The sequence below is a fragment of the Colletes latitarsis genome, chromosome 8, assembly GCF_051014445.1.
Source record: "Colletes latitarsis isolate SP2378_abdomen chromosome 8, iyColLati1, whole genome shotgun sequence".
Lineage (NCBI taxonomy): Eukaryota > Metazoa > Arthropoda > Insecta > Hymenoptera > Colletidae > Colletes > Colletes latitarsis.
Window position 1 is genome coordinate 16,791,127 of NC_135141.1, and position 23,684 is coordinate 16,814,810.

The 23,684-nt window shown below is 42.0% G+C and overlaps 1 protein-coding gene across 11 annotated transcripts in view; it reads left to right on the top strand.

Moving 5' to 3' along the window:
- Window positions 1-23,684, top strand: part of Eph (Eph receptor tyrosine kinase) — a 195,264-nt gene that overhangs the window by 116,975 nt on the left and 54,605 nt on the right. For all 11 annotated transcript variants that reach the window (XM_076772060.1, XM_076772066.1, XM_076772065.1 and 8 more), the window contains exon 3: window positions 4,406-4,485. In XM_076772060.1, coding sequence (XP_076628175.1) covers window positions 4,406-4,485 — 80 coding nt within the window. The remainder of the gene's footprint in view (window positions 1-4,405; window positions 4,486-23,684) is intronic.

Sequence of the window (23,684 nt, forward strand, 5' to 3'; positions counted from 1 at the left end):
AAGCAGGTGGTGGCGGGACAATTATTTTCACCGGCACCCCCCTGTGTTTCGACGGTGTCTCGATGAGGTCGGATAATCGCGGTACGCGTGAGAGCCCCTGGGATTCTGCGTGGCTCGTCGAAACAGTCGGTGGTGGTAGATAGGGGGTAGTGACGATGACGAAGAGCCAAGGGAGTGGCGGGGGTCAGAGGGAAGGGGTGGCGAAAGGGTGGGCGAGAGAGGGTGTGGGCGGCGATGAGGCTCGGGGGCTCGGGATGGATTTTGCAGCGCGCAGTTTTCACCTTTGAGATTCCATCCGGCACGGCAGCAGGGGTGGGCTGGTGGTGCACCCACCGCGTCGGCTGGGGTACTTTGGTCTAGGAATTCAAGGACCCGGAGTCTGGGGAGGGATCGACGACGCCGCTCGCTGGTCGGGGGCGGTGCGGCTGATAGCTGCGTGGCACTGCTGAACACCGTGCGACGAGGACGCGGCTACAGTAATCGAGAAAAACAGAAAGAGATCAAGAGAGACCGGGAGCCGGCTCGTCGCGCGAGACGAAGGAAGACCGACGCGTAGAAAAGCAGAGAGGTCATTCAAGTCGCGAAAGAAGGACAGAGCCGGGGGTGAACGAGAGAGAAATGAGTGAAGAGGGTTGGACCGATAGCGCCGCGGCGGTGGTGAACACCGTGGAAGAAGGACGGTGGATGGTGAGGGACACCGAGCGGGAAGAAGAGGAGAACACCGGGAAGGAGGGAAAGGGAAAGGGAGATTCCGAAACGGGGTGAAAGCCGGGGATCGAAGAGAGACGACGCGAAGGGTGAGAGAGGGTGAGTTGTAGCAGCAGCCGAGAGCCGGTCGATACGACCACCACTACAAACGTGTCGCAGGACACGACGCACAACCTGCCGGCTGTGCTGCGTGTGCAACGATACGCGCGACCGACCCTTCTTCTCCCTCTTTCGGGCAGCCCCCTCTTCCCCGCGGCCGCTCTCGGGCTTTCTCACCCTTCTCGTATAGAACGAGAACGAGAGCTGCCGAGAAGCAAGGTGTTTTAGCACGGTCTCGAGGATCCGCCATTTTGAGAGGGAGTCGTTTCCCTCATTCCCCTCGAAACGTTGACTTTTTACGGTAAAATCTTTGCCAGCGCTCCCCCGCGCGTTTCGATACACCGCTTGGAACATCACCTTGACCGACGATTGCCACTGCGAGGAACTCGCTTCTCTTCTGTTAGATAATTACGGAATTTACCGGTTCCGACGCTTTCCGAAAGACGAGCTCACCGATGCTTCTAGTATATGTATACCTTCGACCCTCGAGCACGGAGAACGCGATCGCTATTTCGTCCCTCCGGATTCGAGCGATTTCAACCCTAAGATTTTTATGCGTTCTGCTATACGTTGTGCACCGAGGAAACCTGTACGAAAGTGTAAAACGTACGCTTCTGGCCAAAAGTTTCGCAGAATTAGGTGATTATCGTTGATAGAAAATTACATTTAAAGAACACTACAAACTAGTTTTCTCCCTATATTTCCTCAAATATCTTTTAAACATATTTAGCCAATATTTCAATACATTACTTGTCTCGTGCAAAGACCAATGTCAAAAGATAGATATTTTTAGCACAAGTCTAAAAAGAAAACTTTCCACCTAGTACATGTATCTTTACACCCTAATGAATCACGAAACAATAGTTATACTATTGGAGGAGGGGGTAAACCTACACGAAAACAACAAATCGAAAATAAAGAATAAAATTTAGTCGTTTGAGGCTTCGTTTCGACTTTGAAAATTCATTGTGTATGCAATGGAATTCAGCGCGAGTAAAAACAGTGAGTAGACATACCAGAGCTACTCTTCTTCAATCACACGCGCATCCAATGAATTTTCAAATTCATTTATCTCGTAAACGAAGTTTCAAGATAATTAAATTGCTACATTTTCAAATACTTTATATAACTTTAAACGTATTTTATTTACCGTTCACAGTCCTTTTCGGAACGTATCTACAATGTAAAAGCGAATCGACTGTGTGACAGAAAACAAAACTAATAAACTCATATACTCTATGAATATATTATGTAAGTTTATCGACTTTGTATTTCCATACCTTTCATTTTCTTTTATATTGTAGACATACCCTCGAAAGGGTCTATGTTTTCGTCGGATAACGATTGATTTCCGAAATAATTGTTCAAGAAATCTGCAAGTACCAAGAAACCTTAAATTTTGTGTCAACCTTACATTCACATGCCTATCAAGTAAATATCAAGTTTAGTTTTGCTTTTTTCCAATAATACGTACACAAATTATTGCAGCCCGATCTTCGATAAGGAACTATTGCAAGAATCCACTTGAATTTTATATTTTTGATAAACATATTTCTTCACTAAGCGCAGTAGATACTAGTTATTATGAACTCTTCTATAGCTTTTGCTAAATACATGACCTTACACAGATTTCCTGAACAATTTTCTGAATAATTACTTCAGAAATAGAAAGTCGACCGAAGAACAGAGGAATAAAACACATTAATTCTGCTCGCTATGAATTTTAATGTCTACGCGTGATTATTACAATCTTTCCATCATATTTCGATTAAATAACTATTATTTCCTGATTCCTCAAGATATACTTTCTAAAACTGTTTAATCGCATTCGATGATATTGTTTGTTATTGCTAGAAAGAGGACAACAACATCATCGTACGTAGATAATTAGTACACGGTAAAGACACACACACACACGTTTACAGCGGTCACAGAATACAGAAACAATTATCAGAGTAAACCGACAAATTGTATTTTTTTACACTGTGTTTAAATCAGATTCATTCTTTTACCCAACAATCCCAACAATTATATTTAAATTTACTTCGATTTTAAAAGGGTCTGTACCCATCAAATAATAATAATAAATACAGTAATAGTTGTAGTAGTGGTAGCAGCAGTAGTGATAAATAATAATAATAATAATACTAACACGTTAACCACCATAATTTGGTTGAAAGCCCGACCGCAAGAGCCCACTCGACATTTGTAGTAATTTCAATTAGCGTAGTACATGCTTTTAACTACGTGCAAATAAAATGTATCGAATAAGCCAACGGTATATTCTGAATAATATTTGACACAAAATGTAACACTGGTCTATAGTTTGTATCTGTTTACGCGGGCATAAGATAACAAATTATCGTTGTTGCACATATCGATATCTCGCGAGAATCGACGCGTCATACATATTTTTGCAATCTTGTCTGTTGATCCGTGCATTAGGTGTGTATTCACTATGGATCGTCTATTCGTTTAATAAAAAATAGAGCAAAGCTGAAATTTCTTCTGGATGAAAGCAACGTTTATATTTGTCACTGTGAACGATCATCCGAAATAGGATTAATCGGGGTTAAGAGATGCATATTTAAGGGGGCAGTCTCATGTGTACGTTGCAAAATTTAACCATCTTTATTAATTTTTTTCAATTAAATGTTACATCTAACGCTATGATTTATTTTCGCAATTTACTTAACTATCCTTTAGGAATACAAAATAAATTTTTCAATTACTTTTATCGACTTTTCATGTTTTTATTACGCCCACAGTAAACATGTGTTTAAACACTGAGATTTTATCTACGTCAATTAAGAAAATAACATTTCGAGAGAAACGGATTTAAAGTCTGCAAGATCATACTAATCGATCCCAGCTCCATATAGAATTCCTTCCAGAGTGTTGGCACCCAGATGTCACAAACGCTAGAATTTCGACTTTTAAAAGCAGCTGATGTCTTTTGACCTTGTCGTAAACCTTTCTATACAAAAAATGTTTTACAATCCACAATACTTGACATTTATCTCTAAAAATTTAACAGTACATTCTTAAATATACAAGGTGTTCCGCATTTTTCCGTACACACTTCAGCAATGTGATCAACAAGTAAAACTAAGATTAAAATGTTATATAACAAAAAATCCATAAATACTTTGTTAAAAAGTTATAACAAAGATATGAACTCTGAGAGATATAATAAAGTCGTGTAAAAAATTGGCTCCAGCACTACCTGAGAAGGACACTCGTTTATTGCACCCTAGTTCATTTCAAGTTCATGGTATAGGGAGACCAGTTCTAAAGATACTGCATAAAGTTGATATCTCGAATAGTTTTCATGTTATTATCTACGCAGTGTCGAAAAATGTAGTTTCGAGAAAAACAGCTTTACGTCCAGTTGTTATACCTGCGCGTGGTGCATTACAGCAGGCTGTAACTTCGTTAGTATTCCAAATTTCAATTTAATATGTGATAGATATATTTTCGGGACTACATTCTAAAAGAAAACGCAAAAAAAGAACATTCGGTATTTGTAATCCCACAAAGTAGAAAGGCCCCTTAAATGTCCCGTGACGACTAACCGAGAATCTCTTTTTGATTGCAGTTGTTCTCTTGGATACGACACAGGAGGAGAAGCTCGAGTGGACAAAGTATCCGTTCGGGCCGGCGATGGTCACCCCAGGGGTAAGTTTCGCGATAGCTTTTTCGAAACCGCGCGTTGCACGCCAGCGAGCAACGAGGTAACCCCGGCGCTCGTGCAGGGAATTCAAGGTGGTCTCCGGCGCGTCAAGTCGAGGAAGCCGGCCGGGGCGCGAGAGACGTCGAAAAAATTGGAAAAGTCGCGACACCTTTTCGGCGTAGGGGAAAAATCGTTGGAGTGGAGCACTTGGTGGACAGAATGGACACGGTGGAGCAGGAACAGCGGGTTCCGGGGGTACCAGAAGCACTTTATGATCTCGGTGCGCGCGGCATACGTGGGCTCCCGCTGGCCGGTGCGCTCTCTCGGCGCCATGTTTGTTTTTCAGTTGTTAAGCGCGCAGCGGGCCGCCAGACAGGTTTAAATCAGCCACTGCCTCCTCCTCCTTCTCTCGCTCCCGCTTCGTCTCGTTCTCTCTCGATTGCGCGCGCCTCCGAGCTCTCTCTCTCGCGCTTCGTGCTCCTCCTCCCCCGACCGGGCTGGGATCCTCGTAGCTCTTTCTCGCTCCCGATCACTCCGGTCTCTCCGCTCGTCTCGCGCGGGACGTGCACCGACGGACCAAGAGTCAGTCCGCTGGGTAACAAATTGCTTTTTGTTTGAACGGACAAATTAGAGAGACGGCCGCCGGATAGGGAGGAGAGGAGCGAACGGAGCGAGAGAGAGGATGCGTTTATTTAAACGTCGTAGGACGTATAGTTTCCTGCGTGCATGTGTAATACGGCCATCCGTGCGCCGTTGAAAATTTCACTACGACCCGCCGCGACTCCTCCCGCGACCCTACGTGGGTGTCGAACGTTGCTTCGCGCGCGGTACCGTTCCTGGCTTCCACCGATCACCGCGACCACCTTTTCAACCGATCCTCGCTCGAACTGGGTCCCGCGGAAATTTCCCGATTGCCGCCGCGTCGATCGATACCCGATAACGACTAAATTGAGAGCCCAACGCGCGAACCCTGGATAATTAATCGGTGATCGTTCCCCGATACAGAGGCACGAACGAGCCTCGGTGGTCGGTCAACCTCGTTATTTCGCGTCCAATTTAAAAAAAGAAAGAACCAGGACGGGGGAAAAAAGTAGCTGAAATTGGAACGCCGACTGAAAGGATATGATCGGTCCCGCGGTTCGTGTCTACTTTTTCCCATTGGCTTCCAGCGTTGATCGTTAGTGCCGTGCCGCTAATCGAGCAGCGTAACGCACCGTTTGAAAAGGTTCTTTGAGCTTGCTGTTGATTTTTCTAGCTGCTAAACGTCCTACGCTTCCCTTCGAAGCGAAGGGACTCGCGGCACGGTCCCGTGCACGGAAGCTCGATTTTTTCCCCCCCTGGAACGAGCCGAGGAAACCGGCCCCGGTGCTCTCATCCTCGAGTACTCGAGTTCACTTCGCACCTCTTCTGTCTATATCTACTTTACGCCGCATGGAGAAACGGAAGTGGAACGTCCAAATATGTGCTTGTGGTTTTCCTCGCGCACGTGTTGTCTGAAGGACCTCCGCACAGTTTGCGCCTCGCGAAGGGAACTGACCCGATGTGTTTTTTTCGTTCCTACGTGTTTCTAGCCGACTTTACAACGATTCTCCCAAACGGACCCGATCCGATCGTTTCTAACGTTTGCGGGGCCGTTCGAGCGTTCTTGACACCATTGCTGTTTCAGGTGATACTATTTCGATTCCACCTATCATTTCTAATTATCTCTTCTATACGTGGAGCGAACTGCACGCCTCGTACGGTCTTTAACTCGTTGACCACCGCGTCATCCATATTTGGTCAACGGTTAAACTTCCGTGAAAGCTTTATTTATGTACACTCGACCCTCCTATAACACGATAGATTCGTTCCGTGTTGTATCGAAACCTACAACTAGTACAAATCAGGCAAATTCATTTCCTGTTGTATCCAAGTATTCTCCAAGTGCTCTATTATATAGGGTGTTCGGCCACACCTGGGAAAAATTTTAATGGAAGATGCTAGAGGCCAAAATAACACGACAATCAACAATATCAATTTATCGATTGACGCTTTGTTAAAAAGTTATTAAAAAATTTCAAATCATTCTGAAGAAATTATTTTTAGTCGGGCGGTCCATTACAATCATTTTTAATGAATAGACATATCTCCGAAATCTTAGCCACTTTAGAGAAAAAAATTCAATACGGGCGAAACTTTAAACGTTAATAACTTTTTAACGAAGCTTCGATCGACAAATTGGTATTCTTGATTTTCGTCTTATTTTGGCCTCTAGAATCTCGCATTAAAATTTTTTCCAGGGGTTTATTTGAAAATAAAATAGGTATTAAATAGTAACAACGCGCTAAATTACATTGAATGACTTACAACTAATTTATACATTAAAAAATATGTGTTGGACTACTTAAAGGAAATTAAAATATCCTCATATATGAATATACACCGACATGTTACAGTATCGTTACTAATGGCACAAGTCGATACGACGTAAAAAATAAGTTAATAAAAAAAATTACAATAGTGTTTTGTTGCAACTTTCGAAACGATGTCAACAAAGACTCATTTCTGGACAAAATAGGGCAAAAAGTTTCAATTTTTTTGACATTTCTCTCAATCACTTCCCTTCCTACTTTGTTTATAATAGACAAACAACGAGAAAATATCAGTCTGAACGAAACTACGCTTTATAATGTTCGATGTCTACAGCGACGATGAATGTTTACCGAATAAGGAACACGCGAAGTAACAAAAGAATTCAATAATTTATAGTTGACCATTTAAATTGAAACAATACAAATGCTAATAACAAATTGTTGTCGACAGCTTATTCACTGGGGCTATGATACGCGGCAAATTGAGGATTTAAAAATATATTCGAGTTGTACTGAACGATCGACGTGTTAAATATTTGATTACACAGGGTGTATACAGGATATTCTTATAATTCTTTTTGGTTTGCTTGACGTTTCATAAGTATTTTAAATACGTAATTAATTCGAAAGCAAACCATCCTAAGAATGACAACTGACCCGTAACACGTGAATCAAATAATTACTGTCCCCTAGTTCCCTACGATGATGCATTTGATTCTTTTTTTATTTATTTATTTACGGGTTTGTACACCCTTTGATATAATACAGTTGCATAATATGTGTAAAAGTCTCGTTAATTGCGTATGTTATAAGATGCAGTGCGTACAACACTAGTGACACGCTTTTTAAAGGAATACAGAGAATCGCTTGTAGGCTCCCACTATGTTCGTTGAGCCGTTTTATTTAGTAAATAGAAGGTTCGATACTATTTACAATATTTACATATGTATTAACAGTTTAATTGTCAATGTTCTTGGTTCGATTCTAATTTGTAACGGTTCTTGTGGTGTTCTTACTTGTTCTCACTTGTAAAGTCTTATGCCCCGCGATTTTATACCTATTCGAAAATAGGTGGAGATTCGGTGTCGGCAATCAAACCCCTGCCCATCCCTCGTGGGCCAGTCCTCTGACATTCGAAATCCCACCCACTAAGGGTGGTGCAGGGGTGGGTGTCCGCGGTTCCAAGCGGCAGGTATGGTCCCAAAGTACGGTGCCTTAACGGCTTTATAGTACGGCAATTTGCATTGTACCATAAGGTACTTGCCAAATTGCTGATTAAATAATTTAAACTACTATTAAACTAAATAAGGTGTACGTTAATAGCATGTTGGAATTCTCAACACCGCCAAAGAAGTCCAAACGCTATCTAAACTGGTTAACTTGGACCAGGATACGATTAATACAATTACTGTATGTATAATGTCGTTTAAATATTGGAATATGAAATAATTCCATATTTTTCCAACAAGCACGAAAAATGGTCGTTTTATCGATGTTGCGAAAAGATCAAGAACGTTCAGTTCCGACAAGTGGCTCGAAAGGTATCGTTGGCCATTGGTTGTCGTTCGAAAACAGAAAGTAATCGATCCGGTCGGGCAGCGGTATCGGCGATAAAGAGGCAAGCCTGGCTACCCCTGAAATTCTTCGAGGTCTTAGCTCATCGCGATCAGGCCGCGTGACTGGAACCGAACGTCATCGCGATTGGAAGCTGGAAGTCGAAGCGGACCGTGGCGCGTAAATAATCGAGGATCGTTCCCCCGAAGGATTTCCAACCCGTATTGGTTTCGATATTCACAATGTTGCCTAGAAACGTGCTTAATCGCGAAACGTGTTATTATTCACGATTTCCAATGTTCGCGATTACGCTCGAAACGAGAACACGCGACGATTCTGAGAACGGCTCTCCCCTCGGATTCCAGGGATCCTTGTTTCATCGGTATCGATCGAACCCGAGAAGCCCGCGACAGGTTTATCCTCTCGCGGTCCTCGAGATGACGAAAGATGTCATTCACGCGACGTGGTATTAACCTCCGCGTGTGTTCCGTCTTACGGAATCCTCTTTGACCCGAAACGCCTCGGTTCCACGGTTTCTTGACTCGTGGAAAAATCCTGCGAAGAGCAGAGAGGGGAATCCTCTTAGAGTTGGCCAGCTTCTTGATCCGCTTCCAACCGATGGTTTTTCCTAGCGAGTCGCGCGAACGGAATGCGAGATAGATCGAAAGCTTTCCAGAAAGGAAGCCCTAAGTCGACCTAATCAGTTTTCTCGGACGGGGATTAACGATAGTCGCCGCGTATAACTCTCTCCACCATCGCCTTCCGGTTTCGCGAGATCAAATTTTTAGCCAGCCAATCAACTGTCCCCTAAACGGATAGAGACACGTAACGTTATGACCCCAAAAATCTCTGTTCCTTTCGACGATAGGAGGAAATTATATCCCAAGAAGGAATTATTTGTTTCAGGGGGAGAAGTGTTATAATTTATAATAATGTTCTTATTAACTTCCTTTTCGATTCGTTCATCGAGGAATGTTTCTTTATTCGTTATTCTCTTTGAATGATAAAACGTCAAATCGATGAAAATTCTAGGTTAAATATTATAATTATATAGCACTTTTTTCAAGATTTCAAAGTTATCGATGATTTTAACAGAGTGTCAAAAATATAAAAAAATAAGAAAAAAACTCATCCTATCAAAAATCGTCAAGCAACGTATAAATGACGTTGAATCATAGAAAAAACATTAGAATTTTTAAAAGAAATAGGAATCGTGAATGTTATATAACTCATCGATTCAATGATTAAATATAAATCTTAAGGCACTACGCGTTATATACGGTACAAATGAACTGCATGTGTAAGCCTTCGCGCAAACAGTGACGCTAACTATACCGATCAAGAAAAACAAGAAAGCTGTTTGAGGGTCGAACTCGTAGGACTCGGAGCCGGTGAATCGAGTCGCAACCCTCGTTTCGGAGACCCAATCTTTTCGAAAGTTGCCGCGAGTGTTGCAGAAACGGTTAATTAACCGAGAAAATCGTAGTCTCGAGGAGGGTGGAAAGGGATGACCGTGTTTGCCGGTGTTCTTACGACGTTCTAATCACTTTGCTTTCCCGGATCGGAGGCCAAAGTCCCCGCGTAATAAGTACGGGCAGTACGGGGGTTATTAATATACAGGACCGTAGGGCGAACAGCGTCAGAACAAACAAGCCAAACAGAATTAGCTTGGAGTATTTGAACAACCTGATGGGGAGAAGGGTTGGCGTGCGTGGCGAAGCGAGACGCCGCTTTGATGGCGTTGCTGGTGAGCCTCGAAACTCGTATATAAAGGGATCCCCGAAGATGGTCTCTCTCTCGCTCGCTCCGAGTGTACCACTAATCTCGCTCGCAGGACCTCGACAGAGGGCCCCGGCGTGGCGCGGCGCGGCGCGGCGCGGCGTTTGCTCCCTCGTCCTCGAGAGATCGAGAACACGAAGACTTTAAACAAAACAGAAAGAAAAAAAGTGGGAGGGGTGAAAGTCCCGCTTGAATTAATTGAGAATGCTCGAGTTCCCAGTCACTCGATCAAGAGACGTACCCATCGCGGCCTTCTCGGCCCTTCGAGTTTACCTCATTTCCATCTTTGACAACGAAGGGAGCGTTTCTCCTCGTTATTAGCGGCCTCGACGCGCGTAGGTTTCCTCCACTCGATGTATCTCTCGTCGAGTGGCCGCGCGCTGCTGTGGATGTTTCTTCGATTTTCTACAATTTCATTTCACGGAGGAGACCATGCCTCCGCTAGATCTCCGATCTTTTAACCCTACAGATAAATTTATCGTTCACCCGACCCAGGCTCGCCTCGTTTCCCGGTACCGTGTAAGCTACGCGCGTAGGAGAGGGCCGAGAAGCGTTTAGAAAGTCCAATAAACAATGGCGGAACAATTTTGGGAAACACCGATCGGACGATCCGTGTACTTTATGCTCGATGCCTCGTTAAATGTAAATTATAGAAGATATGCGTCGTGCGTGTACCGGTCGAGGACTCACAATCTTCGGGAACATCGGGAAAACTCACAAATGGCTGCGCGAAGCGATTTATCGTCACAGAGACACAGAATTTACAAAATGCCATCCTACCTTCGATCATTTCACGATCTTCGAACGCATGAATCAGGGTGTCCCAAGTAACTGTATTCGGTTCAATCATAAGTAGGTACTTGCTATTTTTTTCTACCAACTTCTCTTTTAATACGATCGCTGCTAGCATACGAATTACTAACGAATGACCACCGATTCCAATCAGAGCTACTTTCAGATTCATATTGGTTCAATCGTTATTCATATATTATACATTTATTTGTGCTATTAAAAGAATAAATATGTTAAACAGAGATATATTTAGTTTGAATCGAGCCAATTAAGAATATAAAACCACACTTTATCCGATATATGTTTATTTATATCAGTAAACATGCGAGGAAACATTACGTGATGCGAAATCGAACAGGTTTGGTTATAACATAAAAGAAGGAAAAAAACAAAAGGAAATACATATATACATATATACATATACACTCTGATTTCGCATCATATATTTGCTCGCATGTTTACTTATATAAACTTATACATCAGATAAAATGTGTTATTAATAAAGTGTGGTTTTATATTCTTAATTGACCTAATTCAAATACATATATATTGTTTAATTGGTTAGTATATCAGCCAGATATAATATTACAAACAGTAACGAACCTGTTGTCGAGGCGAAGAAAAAAGAATTTCTAACAGTGAAATTTCAGTATAACTAGATTTTAACGTCCATGGCTTCACAAGTGAATGCGAATTGTTCTTCTGGAACATTCCAGATTATAGTAGTGTAAGCGCCAGCTTACGATCTGCTCGAAAAATTAACTCGTGTTTGAATAATTAACACGTGGTCGAATAATTATAGATAGATAGAATGAAAAAATAGATTGCAGAATGAAAAAAAAGACAGAATAGTATCTTGCATTTGTAATATCGAAAAGTCGCAATAAAGCACACAGTCCTTCGTGGCTAGGAAATCACACACACACGCACTCTGACAGTCCTTTGTCATTAGCTGTTCAGGTATGTACGACTGTCGTATCTAACGCACATTCTTTTCCAATTTGCAAAATCCGAATTCGTCGATAAGAGGGGGCATTGGAAATAGGTGATGGAATAAAAATAAAACATACAGTTCAAATACTTTTTAAACTAAACTTTGTCTTTATTTGAAACACTTGTACGTCTGTTTTTGTAAATGAAAGAAAACTTTCTCTTTTTGAAAGAGACAAACCAACAGGGGGCAATGGCCGCTAGTCGCCAACTTCGCGTTTACCGATTCGCGCCTAAGTACAGTAGTCACAGTAATAGCGTTGATATCGCATAATTCGTTTTCACCGATTACTCGATTGTTTCCTTTGTACGTATCATCGAGATATTTAAGAAATCACTTTCTATTTTATTCTGAAAGTTACCACACAACGTTTCAGAATTGTAAATATAATAGAATAATTAGTCATGGAAATTTTGTACACGCTAAAACTGATTTAATCGAATCATTAGCAATCATTAGAAAGTCTAAAATTATCCTTGCAACGTATTGTAAATTAATTTATTTTGTTAAATTTACTAAATATTTACATATCAGATCTTTGTACTAAAGGGTTTAATCCCGTTAATAAATGAATAATAATAATAATTATCCCAGCATCTTACCGTTACTCTATATTCAACCGAATCAATACTTTTGAAAAGGTTAAAACGCGTTGTTCCGTTGGACTCCTCGGCTTCCATAAAACTAGCCGCGGACCGTGTAACGGTACTCGGTCGGCCGCGATAACTGGCAGCTCCGGAGACCGTGGAAAAAGAAAGAATCTCGAGAAGTTTGGCTTCCGAAAGAGGATCCTCCGGTATCGCTCCGATCGTTCGTCGTCGGAGGGAAGCCGGCAGAGCCAAGTTCATCTTCGAGCCGATGAAACGCGGCGATCGTGTCTGCAGTTCTGGCGAAAAGGCTCGCACGTGGCACTCGCGGTACTATCTGACCGTTTCATCTCGCGTTTCCTTCATCTTCATCCTCTGTTCGTCCTTGTTCGTTCAGGGAACATCTTTCTCCGTTCTCTTTTTCGCGTTCTCCCCGCCCCCGCCTATGACCACGTCGGGTTGGCTCGGTTCGCGGCTTCATCGTCGGTCCTCCGTAGGCCCTGGTCTTTTTAACCGCGTGTCCGCGGGCGTATCTGCATCTGAATAAGCTCCTCGGACGCGAAATTCTGAGGACGTCACGTGGTGATATGCGACTCGGGTAACCGCGTCTTCGGGGGCCCTACGCTCGTCAAGGATCGTCTTCCCGGAATGCGAGCCGATGCGACGCGCGAGAAAACACGACTTTGCATACCGGTAGCGGCCCTCGTTCGCCACCCTATCTCGCGAATTTTCAAACGAATGGCCTCGTCTCCGAACCGCTCGGAAACATCCTTCCACCGTTTTTACGCCGATTAATTAAAATACGAAATTATTCCGTGACCGCGACATGTTCGGCGATATCGCAGGGACTGATACCGATACACACGGACGATTTTATAACAGAAATTACCTTCTATGAAGCCTGGGACCACTTGGCTTTTTATATGAAATTTATCTTCTCTTATTAAAATTGCTAGCTTTGAGTATGAGGTTCTGTAACATAGGTACAGGGTGCTCGGCCACCCTTGGGAAAAATTTCGTTAAAAAGTTCGTTAAAAAGTTATTAAAAAATTAAATTAAAAAATTTTTAATCATTCTGAAAAAATTATTTTTGATTGTGAGGGTCAATTACTATCACTTTTGGTGAATAGACATACCCCCGAAATCCTATGCACTTCCGAGAAAAAAATTCTTTACCAAAAATATACTGTGTGGACAGAAATGTTTTCCCGAAATTTCATGCGTATGTTGAAAAAATCATAACTTCTGGACGTTTTGAAAGATTTTAATGTTTCAAAATGCAAACAATGCGTATTAATGGGACACTAGAGCCACAGAAAAATGGGCCAAAAAGATACATTGGATGTAAGGTCTACTTGTATACTCACAATTTACCGACAGTCTTACAAGAAAACCACTTCCAGTATGTGCGTTCTTTGATGGCATTATTACATTTTGCATAAATTTTTACAGATTTCTGCCTTGTTGTTTCCTTTTTTAAAATATAACAGCACGATATATCGAAAATGCCTTTTTTGGATGCACGTTTATAAAATTATGCTAAAATTATAAAACAAATCCAGTCTTAAAATTTTCGTATTGCAATGTACGAGTAAATCTTAAAACTAGAGATTAACCATGTGCTTTTAATATTTAATCTGAAGTTAGTTTCAGGACAGTTCCGATAACTGAATAATTCAAGTAATAGGAACCTACGGATTTTCCCTCCTATTACCGTTTATTGATCGTAAATCTAATACTAGTTCAGCGACATATTTGGTAATCCAGGTACCATCACGATATTATTAGTTCTAATAAATGGAGCGTAATAGAAATATTAAAATTTTTACCATTGTTCGACATTTATCAACGAACGAAAAATATGCTCGAAAAAATAAAAATTTTACTAATAGATTTTGTCTAGCTTCTGTAGCCCTCCCCTCTCATTTTGTATCCATTACTTTGTCTATACTGTCTAAACATAGCATTTTGTTTCACTTGGTCTTATGTCGAAACAGTCTGGGCTAAGAAATTCATGACACTCTTGACATATGAGAATATTTCTCGTAATATTAATACTTGAACGATAGGACACAGCATTCGGGGTTATAATAAAAATTTATATTATTTACGGAGAGTAGCAGTTAACATTAAAAGTACTTTGTCTCTGGCCAAATAGTGCAGAAATGTGATGTTGTATAATATTATAGAAAGCTCATGGTATTATCCTGTTTGGTAAATAAACATGGCGTACATGTGGTAATGAATCTATTCCAACGTCATAATGGTTTGCTGATGTTTCGAATCTAGGAATATTGTTCGTGGGCTCAACGTACTTTCGTAATAAACATTCTTGTGTTTTCGTTTATACATTGTTTCGACTTTTTTCGAAATCGGACAGGCTTGTAACGGTTCTAAATAAGTTGATTGCTTGACAAAATGACCCTTGTGGTCTGGCTAAATCCTCAAGCCGAATGTGTTTTCGAACCGGCCAGTTTACAACTCTACCGGCAATAAAATAACTTCTGCAGTCTTCGCTTTTTGCAAGCAATTTGCACCGCGAGCGGAATGTTAGTTGATAAACTGTAAATTCACTAATTGACAAAATTTACATCTAATAAACATGCCTAGTATAACGTTTAATATTCTCGATTTTGTATAAACTCCCCATATTTTTGTCGTACTTTCAATAAGTTTGGTAATAGCGTTACTTCTTACAAAACTTTTAACCTTAGAAAGACTGAGTCATCGTATTGGAAACTAAAAATTTATTTATGTTTTTCATATATTCAAATGGAATTCTAATGAAAAATTATATTTAAAATAAGACATTTAGATTTTCTAACTGGTAGGTTTAGTCTTTCCAAGATTAATAATATTACATATCTGCAAACGTGTATTTATTATTTTTCAAACACTAATCAACGATTCTGTTTAAACGATTCCATAAATGTCCAATTAAATCTAGGTTGCTATTTCCATTTGATCATGATCGAATACTTATTTTGATAGGTGCGCGTAGTTTTATTGCAAAATTGTACGTATACGTAGAGTCGTTATCTTGTTGCAATATTAAAACGTTTTTAATATTCGTCTTTTCAACAGGTTCTTGTAAATTTTATCGTGGAATATTTCTACATTTCGCTCCATTCAATGTACCCTCGATCAAGTGTAAATTGCCTGCGGGCAGATAACGAGAAACAACTTCAAACTAATATAAATCCATCATCGTACTCAACCATCGGAATAATTTTACAATAATCTATCTTGTTAATGGATTCGAATCATTCACGTAGTTCTGTAAACAATGTTTGAATTTTAACTCGTGACAATGGCATTTTTAAAGATGACAACCTTTTTAAAAATATCTACAACCTTATGAATTAGATTATCGTAAAACAAAAGCGATCTTCATTCATAATTAAATTATGTTGCAAATACGAGCGTACTTAATGGTTAAACTGTCTCACGAGATGGGACAAAGGGGTAGTTTATTCGAAATTATTAAACGATGATCAATGTTTATAGCAACTTGAAACACTGAATCGCGCTATCTTTTCCCATCGTCCAGCAACGATAAACTGTTAGAATGTTATTCTTTGCCGAGATAACGCTCGACGTAATGTTTCAAAAAGATGGCAGGGAAAAAATTAACAGCCATGAATGAGAACTTCTGTACTCTCTGGGCACAGCTCCAACTGATAATTGCGCTGCATTAATTCAAAGAACGCCTTATTTCATAAGCCGGGCACTCAAGAATCGGCCGCAGGATAGGAAATTCTTGCAAAATATTCAGAAATATATCGAGACATTTCATAAGTCTTTTCACGTTTAACTATGCAAATTTATGACATAATGCAAATACAAGCATAATTCTAGCAAATGAAAACGGAAGACTTCTTACAAGATGCTTGATAGTTTACTAATTCGAAACGAACAATAACGTATTCGTTTTCAATTTGAAACAATTATTTGAAAACTATTATCATTAACGATTTACAACGAAAGTCGAAAAAATCACATTTCACGAAACACGAGATACTTTAAAAGGTGAGGCTCGAGGCTACAGCTCGCCTACCCCGTAGTCTTCCTTTCAATTCGTGTCCGGGGAAAGCATATACAGTAGAACCTCGATAATTGCAGAAAATCGAGACTGACAGTTCCTGCAATTATCAAGATAATCGATCCATTGAGTAATAGCTCGTACACAGTCTGTTCCTACTACTACTTAAACGTTATTTGTTGCTTAGCAACCACCCCCTCCACTCGTCGACTCCATACAACGAACAAATCTCGTATGCAATAATTGAAATTCTATTTGGATTGCTTCTCAACCTTCTTTTTCCAGAGATTCCTCTTAACAGTCTAATGGGCCCTTTCTATGCAATGTTTATTTATTTATCAAAAATTACAAAAGATTGTTTATATCACTTTGAAATTTTTCAAAAGTTACACTAAAGAAGTCGACACATACAGAGTATTTATTAGCAATACTGCTGATGCGAGCAATAGTAACTGAGTTGAGAAAACGAGATGTGTAGTATTTTTCAATTAATGCTAAAAATCCTACTTACTCGGATATAATGCAGCAAAACGCGATGAAAAGTTGCATAAATCTACGAGGCAAGAATAAGTTTACAAGGAACGTCAGAATTCTTCAAGACTTTTTTGGTTTTAATTCTAGCAAATTTTTTATTCTAACGGGTTTATCCCTGACTAAGTCTACAACTTTGATATATTAAACAGGAAAGGATCTTGGATACACTTTTAATTTTAACGTGATTGAGATAAGAATAATTGTTAATGGAATTGTGTAGTGTTTCCAGGAAATCTATGTATACGTAGTATCTAAATTAATATAATCAATAAAGATGATTTACTTTTTTTAATAAATATATCTATACTTAAATTAATTTAGAAGACATTATCTATATTGTTAGGAGCGCGAGATCCTGGATTCGGTCGAGGGCAGTACTCGACCGGTGGTTTTAGGTATGGTTGGGAGAGAGAAAGGAGTTCCAGGGGCTCTATACCCTGGGAGCCGTAGGAGTAGGTTACGTGGACGAACCAGGGGCTCTATACCCCAGGAGCCACGGGGTTAGATTTAGAAGGAAAATGTATGGTTTCACGGACGAACCCAGGGGCTCTGTATCCTGGGAGCCGCTAGAAGGAGTGGACGAACCAGGGGCTTTATACCTTGGAAGCCACGTAGGTTTTTAGGAAGTTTTAGGATCTTGCTCTGTCGTAATGGTATATGTATACACCTCGAGCGGTAAAGGTGTACCGAGTTCGTGAGATGCTCCTAGTCAATATGGTTCAAGGTTGTATTAAGCGAATAATGCAAGTGAGGATAACTACTTGAATATATTGTAGTCGATGCTCAAGTACAATGGTCAATTAACAGAACTAGTACTATTGCTGTCTGTGTCGACTTTTACGCGGCGCATTCGCGGGAGCTACTTCTCGATTAGTCTAAAGGACACTTACTAATAAAACTGTTGAGAATAGATATATTTTGAATCTCTAAATTGGGATTTTTCTCTGCTCGATGTCGGGCCAGGTCGGGTCATAAAACCCATAGGTCTGCCGACCATTTGGCGACGCCTATATGTATGTATAGGCGGGCTTTTCTCCGTTTGCTGTTAGTTGTGCGACAACTGACCTGACCGCGGAGAAAATCTTTCACGTGCTTTTTTCTCCTCCGTGTCTTGTACTATACCTTGTTATACCGTTTTCAATAAACTATTCTTTCCTTCTGCATGTAAGCGATTGAGTTAAATCTTTCGCAACGATAGATCCTCGATAAAAACCGCCAAGGTAGGTACGTTGCTTGATGGGGATTATAGCCCGATCTTGCCTCGAGTATCAAAGTAACGTTGTGGCGAAAGTTTTAGAAAAACTGAGCTCGCCGAGTCAGAAACCTCGGCCCTTATATACTCGAAATTGCTCTGTACAATGATGGGGTATTACCATATAAGGCAATGAAAATTGGGCCGGGTGCTCGCATACGGCATGAGTCAACCTCGGTTGTACGTTAGATGATCGGGCCAACGCCCAAGCCACCAAACGTGAGTGATATGTAACAATGTTCTTATCAAGCAGGAGTTTCACGTCACTTTATGTAGTTTGTTTAATTCAATAAATCGTATAGTTTCTTCTTCTTCTTATACCAGCTTCCTGTGTACATAGTTTGAAGAATAGAGTAATGCTTTTACTATTTTCTATAATAATTGTACATAATTTTCCATTCAACGTCTGAATTGAACTAACGTCGATAACTATTTGGCAGAATACGCGTTGAGGGTAAATCGCTAAAGGATGTTTCCGTTCCAATAAAATGTCCGTCTCTGACGCTGAGCGAACAATTTGTCCACTTTGGCGTACACATATCGTACCCGTGGCGTTTAGGTCGTCGATTTCGTGAATGCATAAATAAAAGGCTCGTTACCCGATCCCTTCTACTTTGGAATTCCGTTCTAGCGAAAGATCTCGATTTACGAGTAACGCCGGCGTAAACTTTTTATTAGTTTGATCGTCCGCTCGCGGAGGCCTGTTTGAGCGGCTCTCGCGCTGGAAACAGCCATTTCCAGAGAAACGTCTTTCACACGGACGATCGATACGCGCGGTGTAGTCGCGCTGGGATTAATTGCCCGACGGTGACGACGAGGTTCCACGGAATCCTAGAGAGAGAGTTTCCTAGCGCGAGAAAAGTATTTTGAAATAGCGTGAGTCGTTGTCGCGGGTAAATTGATATCGGTCGTCGGGGTCCTACTTTATGGAGATAACTCGGGCGCCTAAGTAATTACCCGTGGCTCATAAAAAGGCTACGTAAATAGGAGGGTGGAGACGCGTGCGTGTATCTTTCGGCCCGGACGCGTACCGGGTGGAACACAATAATCGTACAGCTGTGAACATTTCGAAGCGGCGCTCCGTGCGGGAATAATAAATATCGGGTTACCTTCTGGGGGTGTGTCTAAAATAACTAGCTGGCTATTAGCTAAATATTTATTAGCCAGATAAGTGGATGATTTATTTAGCTCCGTTTGCTTACGTAAAGGGATTCGACGTCTCGTTTGGTGCATGACCCTAAAAAACCAACTAATTCGTCGTTGGTGGCGCGTGAAAGGTCTCGAGGTCTCGAGGTCTCCAGGATCGGGTCGTTATCGAGGCGAGCGACAATCCGCGGTCCTGAATTATCGCGTCTCGCGACGATTATGAGAACGAAGCTCGTTCGGCATATTTTGTTTGTTCCAGCCGGTGATTTATCGGTTCGCCGAGACGGAAATTCGAGAACCACTTGTCCGGCAGCACGAGGCGTCTCGTTGCTCGTCACTGACCCCCTTTATCGTCGTTCCCTTTATCACCGGAGGTGGATAAACCGCGCGGCGCTCATCGTCGATTTTGCCAATAGAGGAGACCGATCGGGTTCTCGGTACCGTAATCGAGTTTCCGTTTGTTCCAGGTACGCGTGAGTCAGCCCGTTCCTTTCCTTTCGAGCCGTTCGGTTGTCCCTCCGTTTTCTTTATCGTCCGCTACGGACGCATTATGCAAAATCGCGGGTAATCGTACTCCGCGGTGGGCCCTTCGCGGTCGTTGGGCGTTCTTCGAGGGAGAAAAACGGAACGTCGTACCACGGGTGAAATTAAGCGAGCGAGTTATCGGCGCTCCGCGGAATTAATCGAGCCGTAGCCGAGCCCCGTGTCCAGGAAACGGTAAAACTTGCCCTCGCGGCCCGTCGAGTTCTCCAATTGCGGAACGTACATGTGTTTTCGGCTCGTAAAATGTCGACGGGGCCACTCGCGGTCCCGGACCACCCTGAGCAACGCAAACGCGTACGTGCGGCCGTCGAACCAACAGTATCGATTACAGATTTCTCGTCGCCGGCCCGCGGAACGGACAAAAATCGCAGGCCCCGATCGATAAGAGCGCCTTTCTTTCCTTCTCTCTTCTCCACCTCTTCGAATTACACGGCTCGCCTTCGCGCGCGTCTCTTACCAAACGATTTAAACGGATATATTACACGCGCGGTTCTAATTTTTTTTTAATTCCAATTTTTTTCTTACTACAGATCATGTATTTCAACTTGTCTTTTCTTAAATATACAGGGTGTTCGGTCACCCCTGGGAAAAATTTTAATGGGAGATTCCAGACCCAAAAATAAGACGAAAATCAACAATACCAATTTATCGATTCAAGCTTCAAGCATTTTGAAACATTACAGTCCTCCAATTCGAAATTTCATTCATGATCAGATATTGTATTTTCACTAAAGAATCTTTTTTCTCGAAAGTGCGTAGGAATTCAAGGGTATGTGTATTGACCAAAAATTATTGTAATTGACCCCCACAACTTTTTTTAATTTCATTTTTTAATAACTTTTTAACGAAGCCTCGATCAAGAAATTAATATTTTTTATTTTTATCTTATTTTGGCCTCTAAAATCTCCCATTGACATTTCTCCCAGGGGTCGCCGAACACCCTGTATATTTACTTTATTATTTCATACTATTTAAATATTTTTTTTCGTTTGATTTCCTAAATTCGAGCGTCTACATTTTATGTAAAATCACGGTTTTTAGTATTGGATGCCTAAGAGATAACTTTCAGCAACCCATCGCGTACTGCATTCCATTTTTATGCAAACTATTCCAAACCTTCTTTATCTGGCAGAACTAATTTCATTAACTTTTCACTGGTATAATACTTTATTCGTCGCACTAAACTCGGGGAAAAGTGGGTTTTAAATTTTAGACGATAAGCAGTATATTAGATATACTCGGGGATGCTAACACGTTCGAATATTTATTTTCTTCAGTCTATAATGCCAGATACGAGAAAACACGAGATGCCATCTTTTTGTCCCCGAGTGTAATATTTCAGACTAGGCTCCTGGTGTCAATTAGCTTCGGGTCCCGATAACTCTAGACCCGCCGTTGGCGCAGATAGTCTCATGTTCGACGACCCCTGAACCGCTTTCCTGAAGCGACTCGCGTTCAGAAAGAATAACAAACAAAGTGTAGGTTCTCGAAATATTTGCTCCTAGGAAACACGTTAAACCTCCTAAACAGTAAGAGTCGGTACATCTGTTTCTCCGAGCAGTCGGTGAAACTAGGTATACGCGCGAGGATCGTTTGAAAAGTTTTGAGCCTCGACACGAAGGTGACGTTTATCGTCAAAACCATTCTAGTAGAGCAATGATATATGCTTCGACAAATGCCTGTGAAAATTTCAGCAATTTTGGACGCTCGGTTATTGTCAGATGGACGCTGTTTACGGGAACTCTACCCCATCACATGCCACAGTGAAAAGATGGACAGCTGAATTTAAACGTGGTCGTACCAGCTTGGCTGATGATGAGCGTTTGGAGCGGTCAAGAGCTGCGACCACTACCGATAACGTCGAAAATGTTCGGAAAACGGTACTGGTACTGGTTAGAGAGACAGCAGAGGTTATAGGCATATCGGAAGAACGCGTTTGTCACATCGATATAGTCACATTTGAAGAAGAAGAAGAAAGTGCTGTTGTATCAAGACGACGCGTCAGCTCACACTTTGGCGGTTGCCATGACCAAAATTCACGAATTACGTTTCAAATTGCTTCACCACCCACCGTAGTCACTAGATCTGGCTCCCAGCGACATTTTCCTCTTTCCTAAGCTTAAAATATCGCTTGGAGGATAGAGATTTTCATCGCATACGTAAATGCCTATTTTGCAGGATAAACCACCAATTACGGGTTAAAAGGAGACTATGTTGAAAAATGAAGGTATATTTGACCGGAAAAATACTTGTTTCTATGTTAGGCTCAAAACTTTTCAGACGATCCTCGTACGTATCTTAGTAAGATACACGAAGATGTTAGGAATATTATTATAAGGAATTATAAATGTAACCTCAACAAACGTAATAAATGAAACGTACGATGAAACGATGATCGATAGAGTAGATGATGCACACGTGACAGTGGCCAACGTCTGCTAGCTCGAAAAGTCTCGATGGGACTGACACGCGTTTGAGGGACGTTATCGCCGTAAAGCCGCGAAATAATCGTGTTTAGGGTGATGATTCGCGGGCCCGGGACGAGGAAAAAATGGGGCCGGACGAGATTGTTCGCGACGAGGAGAAGACGATTCCTGGAAAGGCGCGAGATAATTAGAGATGCGGGTAAACACCGTGTTTCCCCGGCTTTTAATGCAAACGCACGGTGATTAAAGGTCGAGCTTAGTACAAGTCGCTGCTCGTACAAATACGATTACGCGACGGAGAGAACGGGCAGGTAAGACGATTAAAGAAAAGAGTAAAGGGGAACGGTGGATGAAGGCAAACGGACGAACGGTTCTCCGTCGCTCTTTCGGCGTGGATGGGTTATACGCAATTACGAGCGTGTCCTGGGACGCGAAGCTCGTCCCAAATCGTCGACAAGCGCGGTCGTTACCAGAGCTGGATCGATGCTCGTAACCAGGCCTGACCCAGGAGTCGCGCTTACGCATCTGTTTGCTGATTTGTGGCTCGGCGTCGTTTCGCCGAGGGATTTTTATCACGGCGGAGCTATCCGGTGATTGCGTCGTTAAGGTCTTCCGCGCGGCAGCAGGTAGAGAAGACCGACCAGCTCTCTCTGATCTTCTTTTTATCCTTCCTCTCTCGCCTTCGCGCGGCGATACTGCGTGCACCGCCTCTCGCCGCCGTTCGCTGCAACCTGGAGGAAAGCACGGGACAGGACGATCGTCTTTTCACCGTCGACGTCCGTTTAACGTCCATTTCCCTCGTCCCGTCCGCCGACACTTTTTACGCGTTCGTTACTTGTCCGTCGATTTACACGCGACTACGGTCGCCGTGGGTTCGTCACGCCACAGCATTAATCCTGAGACTTGAGTTTTTCCAACGATCACCCTGGAAGGACGCCGCGAAAAAAGGGAAACGGATTTAATGGATACGAAAGCATCAACGCAGAAGAGATTCGTCGTTCGACAGGCAAGGACGAACACTCTTCCTCCCTGTCCTTCACGGCTGGTCTCCGGCTTCCTCGGACCCGATGAGCCGAGACGTTTTATCGAGACACTCGATAGATGTACGATCCTTCGATCCTCTTTGGTCAGGATTGGATCGTTGTCGCGTGATCTGCATCGTCGGTCCTTTATTTCATCCTGTCCCTCGTGACTAGCCGAGCGTGTA